Source organism: Chiloscyllium plagiosum, chromosome 20 (genome assembly GCF_004010195.1).
Source record: "Chiloscyllium plagiosum isolate BGI_BamShark_2017 chromosome 20, ASM401019v2, whole genome shotgun sequence".
Classification (NCBI taxonomy): Eukaryota; Metazoa; Chordata; class Chondrichthyes; order Orectolobiformes; family Hemiscylliidae; genus Chiloscyllium; species Chiloscyllium plagiosum.
The window spans coordinates 61,065,784-61,085,522 of record NC_057729.1 but is presented as its reverse complement, the minus strand read 5'-3'; the positions used below and the strand labels follow the sequence as shown (position 1 = coordinate 61,085,522).

The following is a 19,739-nucleotide window of genomic DNA, read 5'->3' as shown; positions in this document are numbered from 1 at the left end:
CTCCAGCATCTGCAGACCTCACTTTCTCCTCAAAGATTTCAACCTACTGCGAATCGTCTTACAAGGATGCCTTCCTTGAAGAAGCTCTCTTTCTCCCTCTACAAAGGTCTCAGTGAGTCCCTTTCTCACTGCACCCCCCAGGTCATCTCCTCTGCTCAGAAGCTCTTCAGCCACATTCTCAAACAGACTCGCTACCACAGCCATATCTCCTTCCTCAGCACCTGCCTACGGAACCGACTTATCCCGCACGGACTCCGGACTACGTTCCGACCAACAAAACTTGGACCCAACCAGGACAACCAGTACCTACAACAAATCCGAAGCCTCCAGCAACAGACGTCCCTCCGGATCCTCCGCTCCACGCTTGCAGCCATGCGCCGCTATCTACATTCCCTGCAACTCGACCATTCCTGAAGAAGGGCTAATGCCCGAAACGTCGATTCTCCTGTTCCCTAGATGCTGCCTGACCTGCTGCGTTTTTCCAGCAACACATTTCCATAACTGAGCTAACTGACCCTCCCAGGACTGAGAACACAGTGAACAAGAACAGGAAGATTTCAATTTAATAAACAGAATGTTTTAAAAATAAAAATAATTAAAGCATATGTCAGAAAGGGGAGGAAAACACTGTAAGGAGGGGCCCAGATTAATGTCTAATTTTATTACCTGTCATATACAGATCAAGGTTAAGGATAAATATTTCACAAATAATATTTTGAATTTGAAGACATCAATGGGTGTACAATCTGTGCAATGGGAAAGGCAAATTTTGATTCTTTGGAAAGTGAATGAATGGCAATTGTTCTTGGTGTTTTCACCCATCTCTTTACCTTTGTGTGACCAAACCTATACTGCGTGTGATCGATATCGAGAGAGCCCAGCAATTTCTCTGTTGCTTTTCTGCTGTCAACGAACTTGTCTTCAGGAACAGCAGATGGGTTGAGAATACGGTATCTGTCAATGGAGAAAGGAGACAGGATGAGGGACCAGGATAGGTGTGCTGCTAAACACACATCAAAAATACTGGTATATCTGTGGATTATAAATAATATCCATTAATCCAAATATCTCTCAGCACATCACATTTTGAATTCCATTTGGAGTATAGTGACTGTCATTACGTTGGAATTCCATGATAATGAATGGCTGGGCCAGGTTTGGCAGCAGAATAATCCTCATTAGAATCTTGAACATCAAGAAGTAAAAGGAAGATCAGCTTCTCCAACTCTCCACATCACTGAAATGCCTGGCACTAATCCTATGGATCATATCTCCAGCACTATCACATCCTTCCCAAAGGGTAGTGCCCAGAATTAGACACAGTTCCAGCTGAGACCGAACCAGTGTCTTAAAGAAGGTTACCATAACAGGGCAGCATTGAGTCATAGAGTCATAGATATGTACAGCATGGAAAGTGGCTCAATGGTTAGTACTGCTGTCTCACAGCACCAGGGATCCTTGGGTTTGATTCCAGCCTCGGGTGACTGTCTGTGTGGGTTTCCTCCGGGTGCTCCGATTTCCTCCCACAGTCCAAAGGCATGCAGGTTAAGGTGGAGTGGCCGTGCTAAGTTGTCCAGAGATGCCCAGGCTGGGTGAGTTAGCCATGGAAAATGCAGAGTTACAGAGATGGGGTTGGATCTGGGTGAAATGCTCTTTGGAGGGTCAATGTGGACTTGATGGATCAAATGGCCTACTTCCACACTGCAGGGATTCTCTGATTCTATAACCTCCTTGCTCTATATTATTAAATCTCTGAATTCCACATGCATTTTAACCACTTTACCAACTTGCCCTGCTATATTTAATGATTTGGGAACATAAGCACTTGGGACTCACTGTTCCTCACTCCCTTTAGAATTCAGGTTTAATGTTATTTTGCTTCTCCTCATTCTTTTAGAATAAATTGAGTTTGTGTGTGTGTCTGCATGTTTGTGCATATGTGCATGTGTTTATGTATGATTGCCTGTGTGTGCATGTGAGTGTCAATGTGTGTCTGTCTGTGTGTGCATGTGAGTGTCAATGTGTGTCTGTCTGTGTGTGCATGTATGAGGCATGTTTTTTGTAGAGCTCTCCCAATGTGGAGTGTGAAACCCCAAAATGATTCTTATGACCTCCTGAATTGATTGGGTTTTAATTAAAATTCAGCCACCATAATCCTCCAAGAATAAGGGCAATGGTACTGTTTAGGTTACAGGAGTACAGGGTTTCACTGGGGCTTTCTAAAAGGGAGTGTATTACACCAAGTGAATCAGCATGAGCTCCTACACTGATTAAGTCAATGACATTTAGTTACCACAATTCCCTGATTACAAAACATTTTGTGTCAATTTCTTCACATTGCTCAGTTCTGGAGAGGGATCCCTGGACTCGAAACTTTACTCTTTCTTTCTCCAACAATGAATTTCTCCAGCAATTTCTGTTCTGGTTTATTCCTTAGCTCTGCCTTAGCTATTAATAGAATGAAACACAACGATCATGGGATTTCACGTTCACCATTTAAGGCTGTCAGAGTGAGCCACAGGCAGAAAGATTGGGTGCTTTGGTACAGCTAGTACTTACCGCTGCTTGAAGTCAGCATAAAGTACTCTGTTTGGGAAACCTTTCCGGCAAATCCGGATTCCTTCAAGGACACCATTACACCGCAGCTGGTGAAGGACCAAGAATGGGTCCATTGCACCTGGAAAAGGTACAAGTTTAGGGTCAGATTGACCAAACGAACCCACCATTAACACAGTCTCATTATCAGGAGCCTCTCAATTGCAACCCTTTGAACAGGAACAAGATACATCTAGAAGAGTGATCAGTGAGTGGTTCAATCTCTGACCGGGGTGATAGGTCACAACAGCCATGGTTGTCTCAGCAATTAGTGATCTCATCACAAACCAAGGCTTTAAGAGGAAAGTTTTAAAAGGTTAGGATTGTTTTCACTGGAAATAGTGGCTGAGAGAGGCCTACAGAATTATGATAGGCATAGATAGGGGGGACAGACAGAGGCTTTTTCCCAGGTTTGCAGTTTCAATTACAAAGGGACACAGGTTTGAGGGGAGAGAGGGAAGTTTCAGGGAGATGTACAAGGGAAGTTTTCATGCAGAGAATTGTAAAAGCCTGGAGGGCATTGCTAGAAGAGGTGGTGGAAGCAGGCACGTTGGCAGATTTAAGAGGCATCTGGATGGTTACAATGATAGACAGGGAATAGAGGGATATGGACTAAACAAGGGGAGAAGGTTTGTTTTATAGTTTAGTTAGGGCATGATGATCGGCACAGGCTTGGAGGACTGAAGGATCTGTTCCTGTGCTGTACATCTCTTTTGTTCCTTTGTTTACTTTTATATAACATCATCATGACTTCACGATGAAACCAGAGGCCACAGTCTGAGGATTCCATTTAGGACACAAATGGGGAGAAATGTCTTCACCAGAGAGTGGGGAGCCTGGAGAATTCACTACCTCAGAAAGCAGTCTAGGCCAAAACACTAAATGTTTTCAAGGAAGAATTGGTTACAGTACTTGGGCCTAAAGAGATCAAAGGGTATGGGGTAAAAAAGCAGAACAGACTATTCAGTTGGATGATCAGTCATGATCATAACAAATGGTGGAGCAGGCTCAGAGAACCAAATGACCTACTCCCACACCTCTCTTCTTATGTTTCCATGTCACAAAACACTTTACATCTCATTAAAAACTGTTAATGTGCAGTTGTTGTTGTATTGCAGCCAAAATGTGCACAGCAAGCTCACACAAACAGCAAGAATTTGATCATCTCTTTTAGTTTGTTGGTTGAGGGCTGTGTATTGGTCAGGACATTGTGGAAAACTCCCTTGATCTCACCTGGGAGAGGAGTGAGTATGACTCATTGTGTTCACAGAAGTGGGCAGAGAGAGGTCATGGGATGAGAAATGTCCCATTGGTCAATCCCTAGCCAAGAAATCCTCAAAGCTCCCTCAGAAATGCATCTAAAGAACAATCTAGAAAAAGTATGAATAGAGCAAGTACCTGGAGTCTTGGTTTCATTGGGAATGATGCATCGCACAAAGTGAGGCTGAGTGGATCGCAGGTTGGTCATCAGTTTGTTGAGATTCTCCTAAAGCAATGAGAGAAGAAACGTTGTGACACCAGTCAGCTTCTTTAACCAGTCACACTTGACAAGTTTAGCAGCAGAATCTGCTGAACAATTCTATTCCTAACAATCCATCTTTCAGACAGAAACAAGCCAAAATCACTCTTCCCCAAACTTTCTGCTATCTTGACCTTCCCACCCACCCTGATCCCTGACTCATGCTGAGGCTGTGAGGTCACCAACTCGCTTGTGCAAGCATGTACTTAACATAGATTCTGCCTGGTTAATAAGGAATCCTCTAGTTAATACAGGATTCTATCTGGTTAATAGGAAATTCTCTGGTTAAAAGAACATTCCCTGTGGTTAATAGAAGAGTTTGTCTGGTTTACAGGGAATGCTGCAGTTAATGGGGAATTCTTTCTGGTTAATAAAAAATCCTCTGCTAAGAATCTCTCTGGTTAATAGGGATTTTTCAAGTTTAGTGGGTGATGTTGTGATATTTCTCTGGTTGTCCAGAGCTCTATTAATTGCAAAGGGATATATATCAGATTTGGGATCAGGTTGCGATTATTGAGATGAAATTACGGTTTTGCCCGTCGGGATTTGTCCAACCATCATATCTTTCTGTACTTACCACATTTTACCCTTCAGCAGATAGTGAGATAGAAAGATAGCACAGACTTAAAGTGATGTTCATTCATAAATTAGCTAAACATCACTGCAAGTCTTAACTACCTTCATCTCATTGTCAGTTCAGAAAGCAATCATTAGGTTAGTTCGGATGAGGAAGGCTTTTAGGCCATTTAATATCATCCATCTTTAATCCCAGTATTCCCACTGAGCCAAGCTGCCTCCAAGAGGTCTTAGCAAATGGGTAAGACTGGGATGATCTGTACAACTGCCTGGGAGTAAAGGTCGAAAGCCATGTCTGGTATCTACTGATCAAAGCACGAGATATTTGGGCAGTTAGTGATTCTCAACAAAGGGACTAACATTATGACACTGACCACTAAAGGGGGTTTTTAAATGGAAAATGGCAGTGTTCCAGGACAGCTCTGGTTTCATTGTCTGACTGAGCCAATTCACACAACTCTCACATGATGAAGTTCATCACTTCTACTGATGATGTATTTATTTTTTGAGCAAAATACTGATAAGTATTCACACATTACAATGTGTGTGTGTGAGAGAGAGAGGGACAGACAGACAGAGAGAGAGACAGAGAGAGAGACAGAGACAGACAGAGGCAGGGCTGTTTGTGGCTGATACAGTCATGGAGTCCTCCAGCACAGAGACAGGCCCTTTGGCCCAAACTGGTCCATACTGACCAAAATGTCCATCCATGCTAACCCCAATTCCCTGCACTTGGCCCATATCCTTCTAAACCTTTCTTATTCATGTATTTGTCCACATGCCTTTTAAATGTTCTTCATGTACCTACCTCAACCACTTCCACTGGCAGCTTATTCCATATGCGTACCACCCTCTGTGTAAAAAAAGTTGCCCCTCAAGTTCACTTTTATCCTTCCCCCTCTAACTTTAAACTGATGCCCTCTAACGCTGAGAAAAAGATTCAGTGCATTCACCCTATCCATGCCTCTCGTGATCTTACACACCTCTATAAGATCCCCCCTCAGTCTCCTACGCTCTAAAGAAAAAAGTCCTAGCTTGTCCAATCTCTCTCTATAACTCAGACTGTTGAGTCCTGGCAACAGCCTTGCAAATTTCATCTTTCCAGTTTGATAACATCCTTCCTATGTGACCAAAACTGAACAAATTACTCCAAGTGCGGCCTCACCAATGTCCTGTATAACTGCAACATAACTTCCCAACTTCTATACTCAGTGCACTGACTGATGAAGGCCACAGTGCCAAGAGCGTTCTTCACTGCCCTGTCTACCTGTGATTCCACTTTCAGGGAACTGTGCACCTGAACTCCAAGGTCCCTCTGTTCCACTACACCCCTTACGGCCCTACCATTCACCATGGAACTCCCACCTTGATTTGACTTTCCAAAATGCAAGACCTCACACTTATCTAAATTAAACTCCATTTGCTGTTTCTCGGCCCACTTCCCCAGCTGATCAAGATCCTGCTGCAATTTCTGATAACCTTCCTCTCTGTCCACAATACCACCTATTTTAGTGCCATCTGCAAGCTTACTAATCATTTAGGAGAAAGTGATGCTGGGAATCGAAGAGTGTGGTGTTGAAAAAGCACAGCCAGTCAGGCAGCATCCAGGGAGCAGGAGAGTTAATGTTTTGAACATAAGCTCTTCATCAGGACATCAAACTTATTAATCATGCCTTGTATACTCTCATCCAAAACATTGATATAGATAACAACAGTAATGGGCACAGCAACGATCCCTGAGGCACTCCACTAGTCACAGGCCTCCAGTCCAAAAAGCATCCTTCCAATATTGCCCTTTGCTTCCTATCATCAAGCCAAGTGTATCCAATTTGCCAGCGCTTCTTGGATTCCCTGTGATCTAACCTTCCAGAGCATCCTACCATGTGGAACCTTAGCAAAGGTCCCACTGAGTCCTTACAGATTACATCCGCCACCCTGCCCTCATTAATCTTCCTGTTCACTTCATCAAAGAACTCAAACAAATTTGTGAGGCATGATCTCCCATGCAGAAAGCCATGCTGACTGCTCCTTATCAAACCCTGTCTTTCCCAATGCCTGTATATCTTATCCATGCCTGTATATCTTATCCCTCAGAATCTTCTCACGTAACTTACCCACCACAGATGTTAGGCTTACCTACCACATGATGTGAATGGTTTTCCATAAACGCATCTGAGGAAAGGCTTTTAGTTCATTTTGAAGAATCTCATTCACTGTAAACACTGCTTTGGAAACAAGTGGGAGAGGGTGCCACACTATCTCTCTCTCTCTATCTCCCTCTGTCTATATGTCTGTCCATCTCTCTCCCTCTTGGGAGAGGGCATAGTGCTATCAATGCTGCTCAGGGCTTTGGCTCCTGAATTCAGGGTTAATTATTGGCTGAAGAACCTACGCCTCTGCTCATTGGAGAATGAGATTAGAAATAAATGTTACCATTGATTTTAAATGCAAAACTCAGACCCAGCTGGGAGCTGACAATCTGAACAGTCAGGGTTAGACAGTTTTGGGAATACATATGAATGATATCAATGCAGTAGATAACAGGCCTTGAGAGAGTTCTGTATATCCGTGCTCTGTCTATTTAGGGGGATCTTCACTGTCTTAATGGGGTTAAAATCCAATAACTGTCAGGAAATCTTTTCCTGTGACATGTGCAATGGCAGATTTTTTTTGGAATTGTCTATCTTTGCCTCATGTTTGTGTTTTTACAGATTAGAAAGTACAAATTATGACAGTGAATATTCCAAGAAAGAAAATATCACCTGACTCTGTTTCTGATCAAGACACAGAGACTCACACTCTGCTATTCAGCCATTTCATCAAATCTGAGTAATCTTTCTACAAAATCATTTCAAAACCTCATAAATTGAATGAAAAAAAAGTGAATTATAGAGTAATCTGCAAATCTGGAAGTAGAATTTAAAATTATTCGATCATTTCAATGAAGGGAATTTGAATTAACAGAAAGGGACCATTTTCCTGAAGTTTGGAATCAGGCAGAATGCTGTTTTTTAAATCATGTCCAATATTTCCGGGTCATAAGAGAGAGGTCTTTAAACCAACATTGCTCCCAAGTCTATCCATTTCCTAACCTGTAGCACAGATTCAAACTGCCCCCATTATTAAATATATGAATTTTAGATTATTTAATAACAAACTATGAACAAAGCTTCATATTTCAATCCAAGATTCTCAAAGGTGGAAATTACAATTTTCATTGTCCTATTGGTATTGGTGGGGTCATGTCTTGCCAAGTTACACTGTTTGCTGTGAAAGAAATCTCAGAATTCTGCCAGCTGCATCTGGTAGACAGCAGGCCAGTCTTTACCCTGACAGGGTGGCTAACATTTGACCGGCTGGGATACGCACAAGAGGCCTATTTGATGCTGGATTGAAAGAAACAGAGGAGACTTACTTTATGTAACTGAGAGACAGTCTGGAAAGAGGCAGCTTTCTTGCGTTTTTCCTTTTGGCCAGTCTTGCTCTGCTCCATGGCTGGAATGAAGAGAGAAAATTAAAAATAATAAATTATCCATTCGAGGGCTATCTATCTGTGGATGCAACTGCTTATAGCAGGAAACTCAGCCTACGATAACCCTGGGTCAGTCTGAATGAAGTGAATTAGATATTGAGTCACTGGCTTAAAAAAACAGAAAGACCAAAACAGTCCCCAGTGAGAGGCCAGGCTGTGGCTTGTCTTAAAGCTTAATTAAAATTGATTTATACTGATTCTGGGTTAAGATCTTGGAAATCAGTTCATTCCTCTATTTCTTGACCAACAAGGATTCAGAGGACAGAGATCTGGAACTGACTCTAACTGTAACCTCTACGAGCTGCTGCTGATGGGGACCATTAAGATCAGGCTCAGAAGTCAACATTGGGATTTGGGGTCAGGGGTTCAAATCCTATTTTGGGATCAGGATTGGGTGAGTAGTTAGAGCTCGGGATCTTAAAGGTCAATCTCAAGGTCAGGGTTTAGAGTCAAAACCAGGGAGAGAATTGGGGCTGGTGTTTTGAGTTCAGGTTTGGGACTAGTATCAGGAGCAAGGTCAGGGTTGATGAAGGCCATTGCACTAACTAAAGGAAAATTTTAACCTGAAGGAGCCTGTTTAAAAAAAGTCCCAATTTTACAAATTTTAAAAAATGCACCTAATTCAGCACTGACGTATGATTCATACAAAGCTGCCAACAGTTTGTTTGAAGATTTCTGGAAAACTGCCACCACAGTCTCGTTTAACGGGTCCTTGTTTTTGTCGAGCCATCCAATAATATTGTAAGGGACCTGTGGGAAAATCCAAATAAATCTGAATCGCAAAACCAACCACAAAAAATTCTGTTTCTCTCCTTATGGAGATGATGTTAAATTAAAGATATAAAATTGATGTGCGGTCAGTCTCAACTTACCAAGTATTTACTCTCTCCTCATTTGGACACACTCTCAAACATACATTTCTCACACTTACCACTCCAGCGTAATGAACCAACTCAAAATGAGCCTCATATTTGCGTTTTTTGTCAGGCCGTGGTTTCTGGAGATTGGGTGATTTCCCCAAGTGATTGTCGTACAGTTTTGCTTTGAATGACATGTCAGTGGCTTTCGGGAACATACACTCCTCCTCCAGGATCGATAGAATGCCCATTGGCTGCATCAAACACAAAATCAGTTGACAATCAGAACTGGACAGCCCTCTTCCTCACCAACTCCCTCCCTTTCAAATATTTCCCAGGAGTTGATTCCTGTCACTGTCCTGGCCCTGTCCAGAACCAAGATTATCCCTCCTGATTATGCTCCAGCACGTTTCACCCGGCTGAGACTGAACTGCATTTTCATTGGTGGAAGAAACATCTTAAGGGAGAAAGAGAGAAGGGGAGAGAGGGAGAGAAGTGGTGTAAAATCTCAGGGACAGAAATCCAGGCAGAGGTGGAGATACTCAGGGAGATCTAGAGGTTGGAACCTTAAGTAGTTGGTTGCATGCTGAAAATGTGTTGCTGGAAAAGCGCAACAGGTCAGGCAGCATCCAAGGAACAGGGGAATCGACGTTTCGGGCATAAGCCCTTCTTCCCGAAACGTCCCGAAACGAGAGTAAAGTCGATTCTCCTGCTCCTTGGATGCTGCCTGACCTGCTGCGCTTTTCCAGCAACACGTTTTCAGCTATGATCTCCAGCATCTGCAGTCCTCACTTTCTCCTCCTAGTTGGTTGCATGACCAGCCATGGTTAAGCAATAGGCCTTGTGCAGAATTAGAGGAGGTGATATAGGGCTATAGGGGCTGGAAGGGTTTACAGAGATAGGGAGGGGGTGTAGGGGCTGGAAGAGTTGACAGAGATAGGGAGGGGGTGCAGACTGGGGGAGGTTACAGAGGTAGGCAGGGGTGTAGGGTCCGGAGGAGGTTACAGAAATACGGACGGGTGCAGGGGCCAGAGGAAGTTACAAAGATAGGGAGGGGTGTAGGGTCCAGAGAAGGTGACAGAGCTAGGGAGAGGTGGCCACTGTGACATTAGTAAAGAAGGCTGCTAAGTTTTGATTGGTGAGATTTTGCGAGTAGTAGCCAGTGTCAGTGAATGAGCACTGGGTTTAGGGAAAGGGACTCGCTGAGATTTCTGTGATCCAGGAATAGGGAGGGTGAGTGGATCAAGCCTAGGCTGTCATCTGTCATCTGAAAGAATGATTTTCCACACAAAATGCTCAAAATGATATGATATTGATTGTCTAACAATGACCTGCTATCATTTAACTGAAAGGGATGAATGTTTTGTGAAAGTTTCTACCTTTTCAATCAGATCGATACAAGCCTGAAGATCGAGGCCAAAATCAATGAAGACCCAGTCGATGCCTTCCCTCTTGTACTCTTCCTGCTCCAACACAAACATGTGGTGGTTGAAAAACTGTTGCAGTTTCTCATTCGTAAAGTTGATGCAGAGCTGCTCGAAACTGTTATACTGTCGGACCAGAGAGAGGGAGAAAGAGGGCAAGAGAGAGAGGGCGATGGTGAGAGGCAGATAGAGAGAGATAGCAGAGGAGAGGGGAGCAGTAGGCGAGAGAAGGGGAGGGAAGGAGAGAGAGGAGGGAGGGAGAGAGAGGGAAAGGAGCAGGTGGAAGGAGGGGGGAAGAAAAATACAAAGAGAGGAAGTGGCAGGAAGAGACAGGAGACAGAGAAAGATAGGGGCAAGAGAGAGAGAGGGAGACAGTGGAAGAGAGAAGGAAGGACGATGAGACAGAGGGAGGGAGAGAGTTGAAAGAGGGAAAGAGGGAGACAGGGAATGGGAGTGAAAGAATAAAGGGATGGATAGAATGAATTAGATAAAAAGAGAAAAAGGAGAGAAAGAGACGAACAGAGAGAGGGATGGATGGATATAGAGAGAGAGAAAGACAGAGAGAAATTTAATAATTATTCATTGTGTAATCTCTGTACCTGGTACTTTGTGACAAAGGGAGATAACTCAACTTATTATCTGCAGATTCCGACATGCTGTGGCTTAGGGTGTGACAATTGTGTCATCGAGAGAGAGAGACAGAGAGACAGAGAGAGAGAGACAGAGAGTGCTAGGAGGTTGCTGATGGTGGTAGGGGCACCTTTAACACTCCTATCACCCAAAGCCAGGCATGCAAACATGAGCAAAATGAAGCAGCTGTCTGATTGATTGGAATATGGATCCAGTGGTGTTTACAGCATGAGGCAATTTAGCCCATTTTGTCTACTCTTGGCTCTTTGCAAAACCATGGATACTCTGTTGCTTCTATGTTTTCTATTTTACAAGAGAGGTATAGAAATGAATTATTCATGTTGTTCGAGACTCACATCAAATATCTCAAAGCCTGCAATGTCCAACACTCCAATGAAGAACTGCCTGGATAATTTAGTATCCAAGGTCTTGTTAATGCGTAAAACCAGCCACTTAAACATTCGATCATAAGTAGCTTTGGCAAGGGCACCCACAGCGTAGATTACCTGAAGGAAAAGAAAGTGACATCTCAGGAATAGCAAACCTTCCCTATATCGATATATCACTCAGACCCAGATCAGACACAAAACTACTGAGGCAGTTCAGGATGGAACTTCTGATTTGCTGGCAATAATCATCCAATCCTCAACAAAACCAAAACACTGCAGATTCTGGAGAATGGAAACAAAAACAGAAAATGCTGCAGAAACAGGATTTATGTTTCAAGTATTGGCCTCAAAACATTAACTGTTTCTCTCTCTATGGACGCCGCCAGACCTACTGAATTTCTCCAGCAGTTCGAATCCCACTTAGGAACAGGGCTGCTGCTGGATGACTGGAGAATTGCAAATGTTCCATCCTTGTTTAAAAATGTGTTGGAGTGTAAGGTAAAACTCAGCAACTGCAGGCCAGTCATTGAATCTCTGCAGTGGGAAAGGCTTAAGATCAAAGTGATCATTCACAGCAAAATTACCAGACCATTGGTAGCCCTGTTCCTAAGTGGGATTCGAACTGCTGGAGAAATTCAGTAGGTCTGGCGGAGTCCATAGAGAGAGAAACAGTTAATGTTTTGAGGCCAATACTTGAAACATAAATCCTGTTTCTGCAGCATTTTCTGTTTTTGTTACTAACATAGATTTAACAGAAAACAATATTTAATTAAGTTGCTGAAGTTTATGATGAGATAACAGAGAGTGTTGATGAGGGTAATGCTGTTGATGTGGTGTACATGGATTTCCAGAAGGTGTTTGATAAAGTACTACATGACAGGCTGATGAGTAAGGTCAGAGTTCATGGTTATGGCAGACTCAATCAAGGCTTCCAAAAAAACACTTGGAAAGATCAAGTTTTACATAGTGATGGGGAAGCAGGGGGAGAGTGGGACCCAATCCATTTACATTGCAGATTGCTGGCAGCCAATATAATGGGTCATATGGCCTCCTTCTGCTCTGCAGTCAGAGAGTCATACAGCATAAAACAAACCCTGCTGATCAAAATCACAAACTAAATTAGTTTCACCTGCCTGCACTTGGCCCATATCCCTCCAAAAATGCCTTATTCGTATACTTATCTAAATATCTTTTAAACATTGTAACTGTACCTCCATCTACCACTTCCTCTGGAAGTTCATTCCACACTCAATCCACCCTCTGTATAAAATGTTGCTCCTCATGTCTTTTTTAAATCTTTCTCTTCTCAACTTAAAGATATTCCCCCTAGTTTTAAATTCCCCCATCCTAGGGAAAATACACCTGTCATTCATTTTATCATGTCCCTCATTATTTTATAAACCTCTATAAGGTCAGCCCTCAATCTCCTATGCTCCAGTGAAAAAAGTCCCAGCCTGTTTACCCTATTTTTATAACGCAAACCCTCCATTCCCAGCAACATCCTAGTAAACCTTTCTGAGCCTTCTCCAATTTAATAATGTCCTTCCTATAACAGGGTGACCAGAACTGGACACAATACTCCAGAAGAGATCTTACCAATGTCCTGTACAACCTTAACATGATATTCCAACTCCTATACTCAAAGGTCTGAGCACGGAAGGCAAGTGCGCTAAATCCCTTCTTAACCACCCAGTCTACTTGTGACACAAATGTCAAAGAATTATGTACATGAGCCCCTAGGTGTCTCTGTGTACAATATTACCCAGGGCCCTACCATTAATTGTATAAATTCTGTCCTTGTTTGCTTCAACAAAATGCAATACTTTGCTTTTATCCAAATTAAACTTAATCTGCCACTCCTCAGCCCATTGACCCAATTGATCAGAAGACAGCAAGGAAGTCAGAGTCATTTGATGTGAAACTGGAAAAGTGCAACAGTGTAGACAGCATCCGAGATGCAGCAAGGTCAACCTTTCAGGCTGAACCCCTTCATCAGGACTGAGGAATGGGAGAGGAGCCCAGAAATAATTAGGAGGGAGGTAGGGCTGGGGGAAGGATAGTGATGGTGGTAGGTAGGTGCAGGTAGGGGATGATTGTGATTGGTCAGTAAGAAGGGTGGAGCAGATAGATGAGTAGGAAGATGGACAGGTTTGGTCAGGTCAGGGGAGGTGAGGAGGAGGGGTGGGGCCAGGCATGGGACAAGGCTGGGGGAGGAGGGATTTTGAACGTGGTGAAGTTGATGTGGAGGCCATTGAGTTGTAAGCACCATAGGTGAACTATCAGGTGTTGTTCCTCCAGTTTACATTTGGCCTCACTCTGACAGTGGAAGAGGCTAAGGATGGACATGTCGCTGGGAGAGGCATTAAAGTTGATGGTAACAGTAAGGTCAGGTTAGTTAGTGCTCGCGGAGTATAAATGTTCCATGAACCTGTCCTTGAGTCTGTGTTTGGTCTGACTAAAGCCAAAGAAAACCAGCACTGTAGGTAGGGTTGAGGCGGTTGGGGGAGGGAGTGAGAGGACAGTGAGGGGGAGTGAGGTGGGGGGGGAGAGGTTTGGGGTGTTTATCACTTTTTCATCTTTTTGATGCCCCAAGCAATTTGGAGAGTCCAAAGCAGAGAGAAAAGTAAACTGTTTATTTTTGATAATGGGGACTCTGAAGCTGGACAGTGTGAAATCCCACCTGGGCGACCGTTTGTCCCTTGGTCACATACTCATTGCCGACTTTAACTCGAGGGTGAACAAGGGCCTTCAGGAGATCAGCAGAGCTCAATCCCATCAGATAGGCAGCTTTATCAGCATCTGAAACACAGACTAACCGTTACTGTGGGAACACACACTCACAGTTGTCATGGGAACACACGTTCACCGTTACCCTGGGAACACACTCACTGTTACCCTAGGAATACACACTCACCATCACCATGGGAACACACGCTCACCGTTACCCTGGGAACAGACGCTCACCGTTACCATGGGAACACACGCTCACTGTTACGCTGGGAACACACACTCACCGCTACCCTGGGAACAGACGCTTACCATTACCGTGGAAACACACGCTCACTGTTACGCTGGGAACACATGCTCACCGTTATTGTGAGAACCAGCAGACCCCTCACAACCTCATCCCAACATGGCGCAGAGCCTCGCCTCAGCGTCAACACCCTCTTTCCTAACACTCCAATCTTCCCCTCCCAGAGACAGAAACTCCCTCCCAAAATCCACCCCCTTCCCTCATCCCCATCCTCACACCACTTCAATTTTACTCTGAATCTAACCCTATGCAGTCCCTGTCCTGGGAGTGTTTGATGGGGACAGAGTAGAGGAAGCATTACTCTGTATCTAATCCCATGCTGTAAGTGCCCTGGCAGTGATTATTTGAGGACAGGGACTTACTTTCAGTGCCATCTGGCTCTGCCTGCTCCTCCCGTTGTTTCTGTTTGAACTTCATGTTTCCGAAGTGCATGATCGATCCAACAATTTTGTAACAGCCGTATTTCTCTTCAGTCTCGAAGCCCAGAATGTCCATGGCATGCTAGTCAAAGCAGAAACAAGTGTCAAGGCTTCTTCCTTGCTATATTTATCACTGTATCATTCTCGGACTGTGTTCCATTGCTTAGTCACACTATGACCTTCTGTCGACTTGTTTAGGTGCTAATATTCACTCAGGATTGGCAGCACAAATTGACCATTTGTTTATCCTGAGCCCAACTATCTTCAGCTGCTTCAGCAACGACCTTCCCTCCATCATAAAGTCAGAAGTGGAGATGTCCACCGATAATTGAACAATGTTCAGCAGCATTTGCAACTCCTCAGATACTGATGTTCAAATGCAGCGAGACCTAGACAACGTCCAGGCTTGGCCTGGCAAGTGGCACATGTAATATTCATGCCACACAATGTCAGGTAATGACCATCTCTAACAAGGGAGAGTCCAATCACCGCCTCTTGATATTCAACAACTTCACCATCACTGAATTCCTACTATCAACATCCTGGGAGTTTCTATTGACCAGACACTGAACTGGACTAGTTATTGATATAAAACAAGAGTGCTGAAGCAAGCCTCAGCACAAGCTGGAGGAACAGCATCCCATTTTCCACTTGGGGACTTTGCAGGACTCAATATTGAGTTCCAATAATTTGACAGCCTGACACACTTCCTTCCATGTCTTTTACCCATCCCCACACCCCAGTTCCTATCATGACATGTTTTCTCTCCACAGATGATGCCAGAACTGCTGAGTTTCTCTCGCACTTTCTGTTTTTTTAGTCATATAAACACAGTGCCACAACAGTAGGTCAGAAACTAGGAATACTGTGGCGAGTAACTCACCTCCTAACTTCCCAAAGACAAAAGTGGGTACTGCAGATGCTGGAGATTAGAGTCTAGATTAGACTGGCGCTGGAGAAGCACAGCAGGTCAGGCAGCATCCGAGGAGCAGGAAAGGCTCCTGCCCAAAACGTCGATTTTCCTGCTCTTCGGATGTTGCCTGACTTGCTGTGCTTTTCCAGCACCACTCTAATCTTGACTCCTAACTTCCCAAAGCCTGTCCAACATCTATGAAGCACAAGTTGGGAGTGTGATGGAATATTCCCCACTTGTCTGGATAGGTGCAGCCTCAACAACACTCAAGAAATGTTACACCATCGAAGACAAATCAGCCTGTTTTGCCAAGTGACACATTTGTAGTCAAACATTGTTTGTACGAGAGGATAGGGAACCACAGTGCATCATTTGTGTTGAGGTATGATCAGTCATGATATCCCTGAATAGCAGAATAGGATTAAGGGGTGAAAGGACTCCCTCCTGTCCAGCAATACATGATGTGTACTTGGATATGGAATTGATGATTGAGATGCAAATGCCAAATCTCTGTTTAAAACAACAGATCGCAAAGATTGTTTTGAAAATTCCACTTGTAATTTTGCCATGTATTCATGTAGAGCCTATAATATAGGTGGAAATCCCAAGACATTTCACGGAACATTAGCGGCAATGGTGTCAGAACAGGAAGAGAAACTATTGCAAGTGATTTTCTGGCTGTAATTGGGCAGATACGGATGGAACTGAGTGACAGCATCCATCCCCATCCACCATATCTCACCCACACCCACACACAGCCACAGACAGACACACCCTCCCACAGACAGACACACACACCCACAGACAAACACACACCCTCCCACACCCACACACACCCACAGACAAACACACACCCTCCCACACCCACACACACCCACAGACAAACACACACCCTCCCACACCCACACACACCCACAGACAAACACACACCCTCCCACACCCACACACACCCACAGACAAACACACACCCTCCCACACCCACACACACCCACAGACAAACACACACCCTCCCACACCCACACACACCCACAGACAAACACACACCCTCCCACACCCACACACACCCACAGACAAACACACACCCTCCCACACCCACACACACCCACAGACAAACACACACCCTCCCACACCCACAACACACATCCTCCCACACCCACACACAGCCGCAGACAGACACACCCTCCTACACTCACACCCATACACAGCCACAGACACACACACACCTTCCCACACCCACACACAGCCACAGACACACACGTATACCCTCCCATACCTACACATAGCCACAGACACAGACACACCCTCCCACAACCACACACAGCCATAGACACACACACACCCTCCCATACCCACACAAAGCCACAGCCACAGACACACCCTCCCACACTACAAAGCCACAGATATACCCAGACACACCCACACCCACACATAGCCACAGATACACACACACCTACACACAGCCACAGACACACACCCACAGCCACACCCACAAATAGCCACAGATACCCATACACACACACTCCCACACACACACCCACATACATGTCAGATGACAATGGAGAGGGTGGGGTGGTCAAAATCTGCAGGTACAGGAGGGAAGGTTGGCCCCTTTCACTGTCAGACAGGATGTTATTTGCGACTTTGAGTCGAGTTGTTTTGGTATTGTGGCAGTAGCCTCACTGGAAAGATCCACATATGGAGTTCAGAAAACATGGGAATAGACTTGGGAGTAAGCAACACGTTCAGGGACTTTAAAAAGAAAGGGAAGACTAGAGATTGGCTGATGATTTGGAAATGAGAATATGAGGACTGCATGTGCTGGAGATCTAAAAGTATTTTGAGCATAAGCTCCTCATTCCAAAACATTGACTCTCCAGCTCCTCGGATGCTGCCTGGCCGGCTGATGATATGGAAAGTTAGGAGAGTAGAGGAATTCAAGAAGACCAGGAAATAACTGTGGCTGAGCTTTGGGGTCTGACCCTTGCATTTTGCTTAATGCTTGAGCAATCCAATAGGAAATACTTACATCAGTTGCCGACAGTTCCTCCCCATCATCTAAATTATCAACTGTAACAACCCCTTGTGAGCAGAAATGATAGTCGAAAGGATTGTTATTCACCAGCAGCATGTCTGGAAAAGAGAACATTGAAGAAAGTGATAAAGGCAATTTCTTATAATCCGTGAGGATTTCCTTAACATCTAATTGATTTCAGACTCTATCAGTTTGTGCCCAAAGAATCATTTAATCCAACAATTTAATCCAGACCATAATGATCAGAGCTTTAAGACTAGTCTAGCTCTCTCTGGAGCTGATCAAATGATGGGAGAACTGGAATTTAAAGGGAGGAATGTTGTAGTGATGCACTGAGTCAAACTTACTGCAGAATATTGGTGGTTGAGAAGCTATTGGAGAAAATACTTAGGGAAAGGATTTATGTGCATTTGGAAAAGCATGGCCTAATTCTGGACAGTCAGCATGACTTAGTGCGGGGCATAAATGTCTTACCAACTGGATTGAATTTTTCGAGGAGGTGACAAAGGTGATCGATGAGGGTAGAGCAGTGGATGTTGTCTACATGAATTTTAGTAAGGCTTTCGACAAGGTCCCTCATGGTAGGCTCATCCAGAAGATTAAGATGAATGGGATCCATGGTGAATTGGCCGTGTGGATTCAGACTTGGCTTGGCCATAAAAGGCAGAGTATAGCCGTGAATACAATCCCTACAGTGTGAAAAAACGCTATTCGGCCCAACAAGTCCACACTGGCTCTCTGAAAAGCATCCCACCCAGACTCAATCTACTACCCTTTCCCTGCAACCCTGGCTGATCCACCTAACCTGCACATCTTTGGACTGTGGAATGAAATTGGAGTATCTGGAGAAAACCTATGCAGACACAGGGAGAATGTGCAAACTCTGCACAAACAGTCACCCAAGTGTGGAATTGAACCCAGGTCTCCAGCGCTGTGAGCCACTGTGCCACCCCAAATACCTGAAGGGTATTTTTCAGGCTGGAAAAACACCATGACTAGTGGTGTTCTGCAGGGATCCGTACTGAGATGTCTGCTTTTAGTGATATATATAACTGATTTGGATGAAAATGTAGATGGGTAGGTTAGTAAGTTTGCAAAGATCGGTAGAGTGCAGAGAGTGTAGAAGGTTGTCAAAGGATACAGTGTGATATCGCTCAGATGCAGATATGGGCAGAGAAATAGCAAGTGGAGTTTAATCCAGGTAAATGTGAGATACTGCACTTCGGGAAATCAAATGTTAAAGAAAAATATGCAGTTAATGACAAGACTCTGAACAGCATTGATGTACAGAGGAATCTTGGGGTTGAGTCCATAGCTCCCTGAAAGTGGCCACGCAAGTAGATAGGGTGGTAAAGGTGGCATTTGGCTTGCTTGCCTTTATTTGTCAGGGAATTGAGTTGAAAAGTCTGGATGTCATTTCACAGCTTTATGATTAGGCCACACTTAGAGTATTGTATTTAATTCTAGTCGCCACATTACAAGAAGAATGTGGAGGCTTTGAAGAGGGTGCAGAAGAGGTTTACCAGGATACAGCCTGGATTAGAGGGTATGAGCTACAAGGAGAGGCTAGAAAATCACGGCTTGTTTTCCCTGGAGCGGTGGAGGCTGAGGGGAAACTTGATAAAAGTCTATAAAATAATGAGTTGCATAGATAAAAGAATCTGTTTCCCAGAATTAGAATGTCTAATACTAGGTAACCTGCATTTACGGTGAGAGGGGAAAGTTCAAGGGAGATGTGAAGGGCAAGTATTTTACACAAGGAGTGGTAGGAGTGTGAAACCCGCTGCCAGGGGTGGGGGTGGAGGCAAATACAATTGGT

At 44.2% G+C, this 19,739-nt stretch overlaps 1 protein-coding gene across 1 annotated transcript in view; it reads right to left on the bottom strand.

Moving 5' to 3' along the window:
• The window catches only part of LOC122560342 (myosin-7-like), an 86,757-nt gene that overhangs the window by 49,923 nt on the left and 17,095 nt on the right, over positions 1-19,739 (bottom strand). The window contains exons 11-21 of the mRNA XM_043710989.1: positions 17,915-18,018; positions 14,919-15,057; positions 14,203-14,321; positions 11,490-11,639; positions 10,459-10,629; positions 9,154-9,333; positions 8,840-8,972; positions 8,106-8,185; positions 3,994-4,081; positions 2,560-2,677; positions 831-954 (exon numbers count right to left, since the gene is read on the bottom strand). Of these exons, the coding sequence (XP_043566924.1) occupies positions 831-954; positions 2,560-2,677; positions 3,994-4,081; positions 8,106-8,185; positions 8,840-8,972; positions 9,154-9,333; positions 10,459-10,629; positions 11,490-11,639; positions 14,203-14,321; positions 14,919-15,057; positions 17,915-18,018 (1,406 nt within the window). The remainder of the gene's footprint in view (positions 1-830; positions 955-2,559; positions 2,678-3,993; positions 4,082-8,105; positions 8,186-8,839; positions 8,973-9,153; positions 9,334-10,458; positions 10,630-11,489; positions 11,640-14,202; positions 14,322-14,918; positions 15,058-17,914; positions 18,019-19,739) is intronic.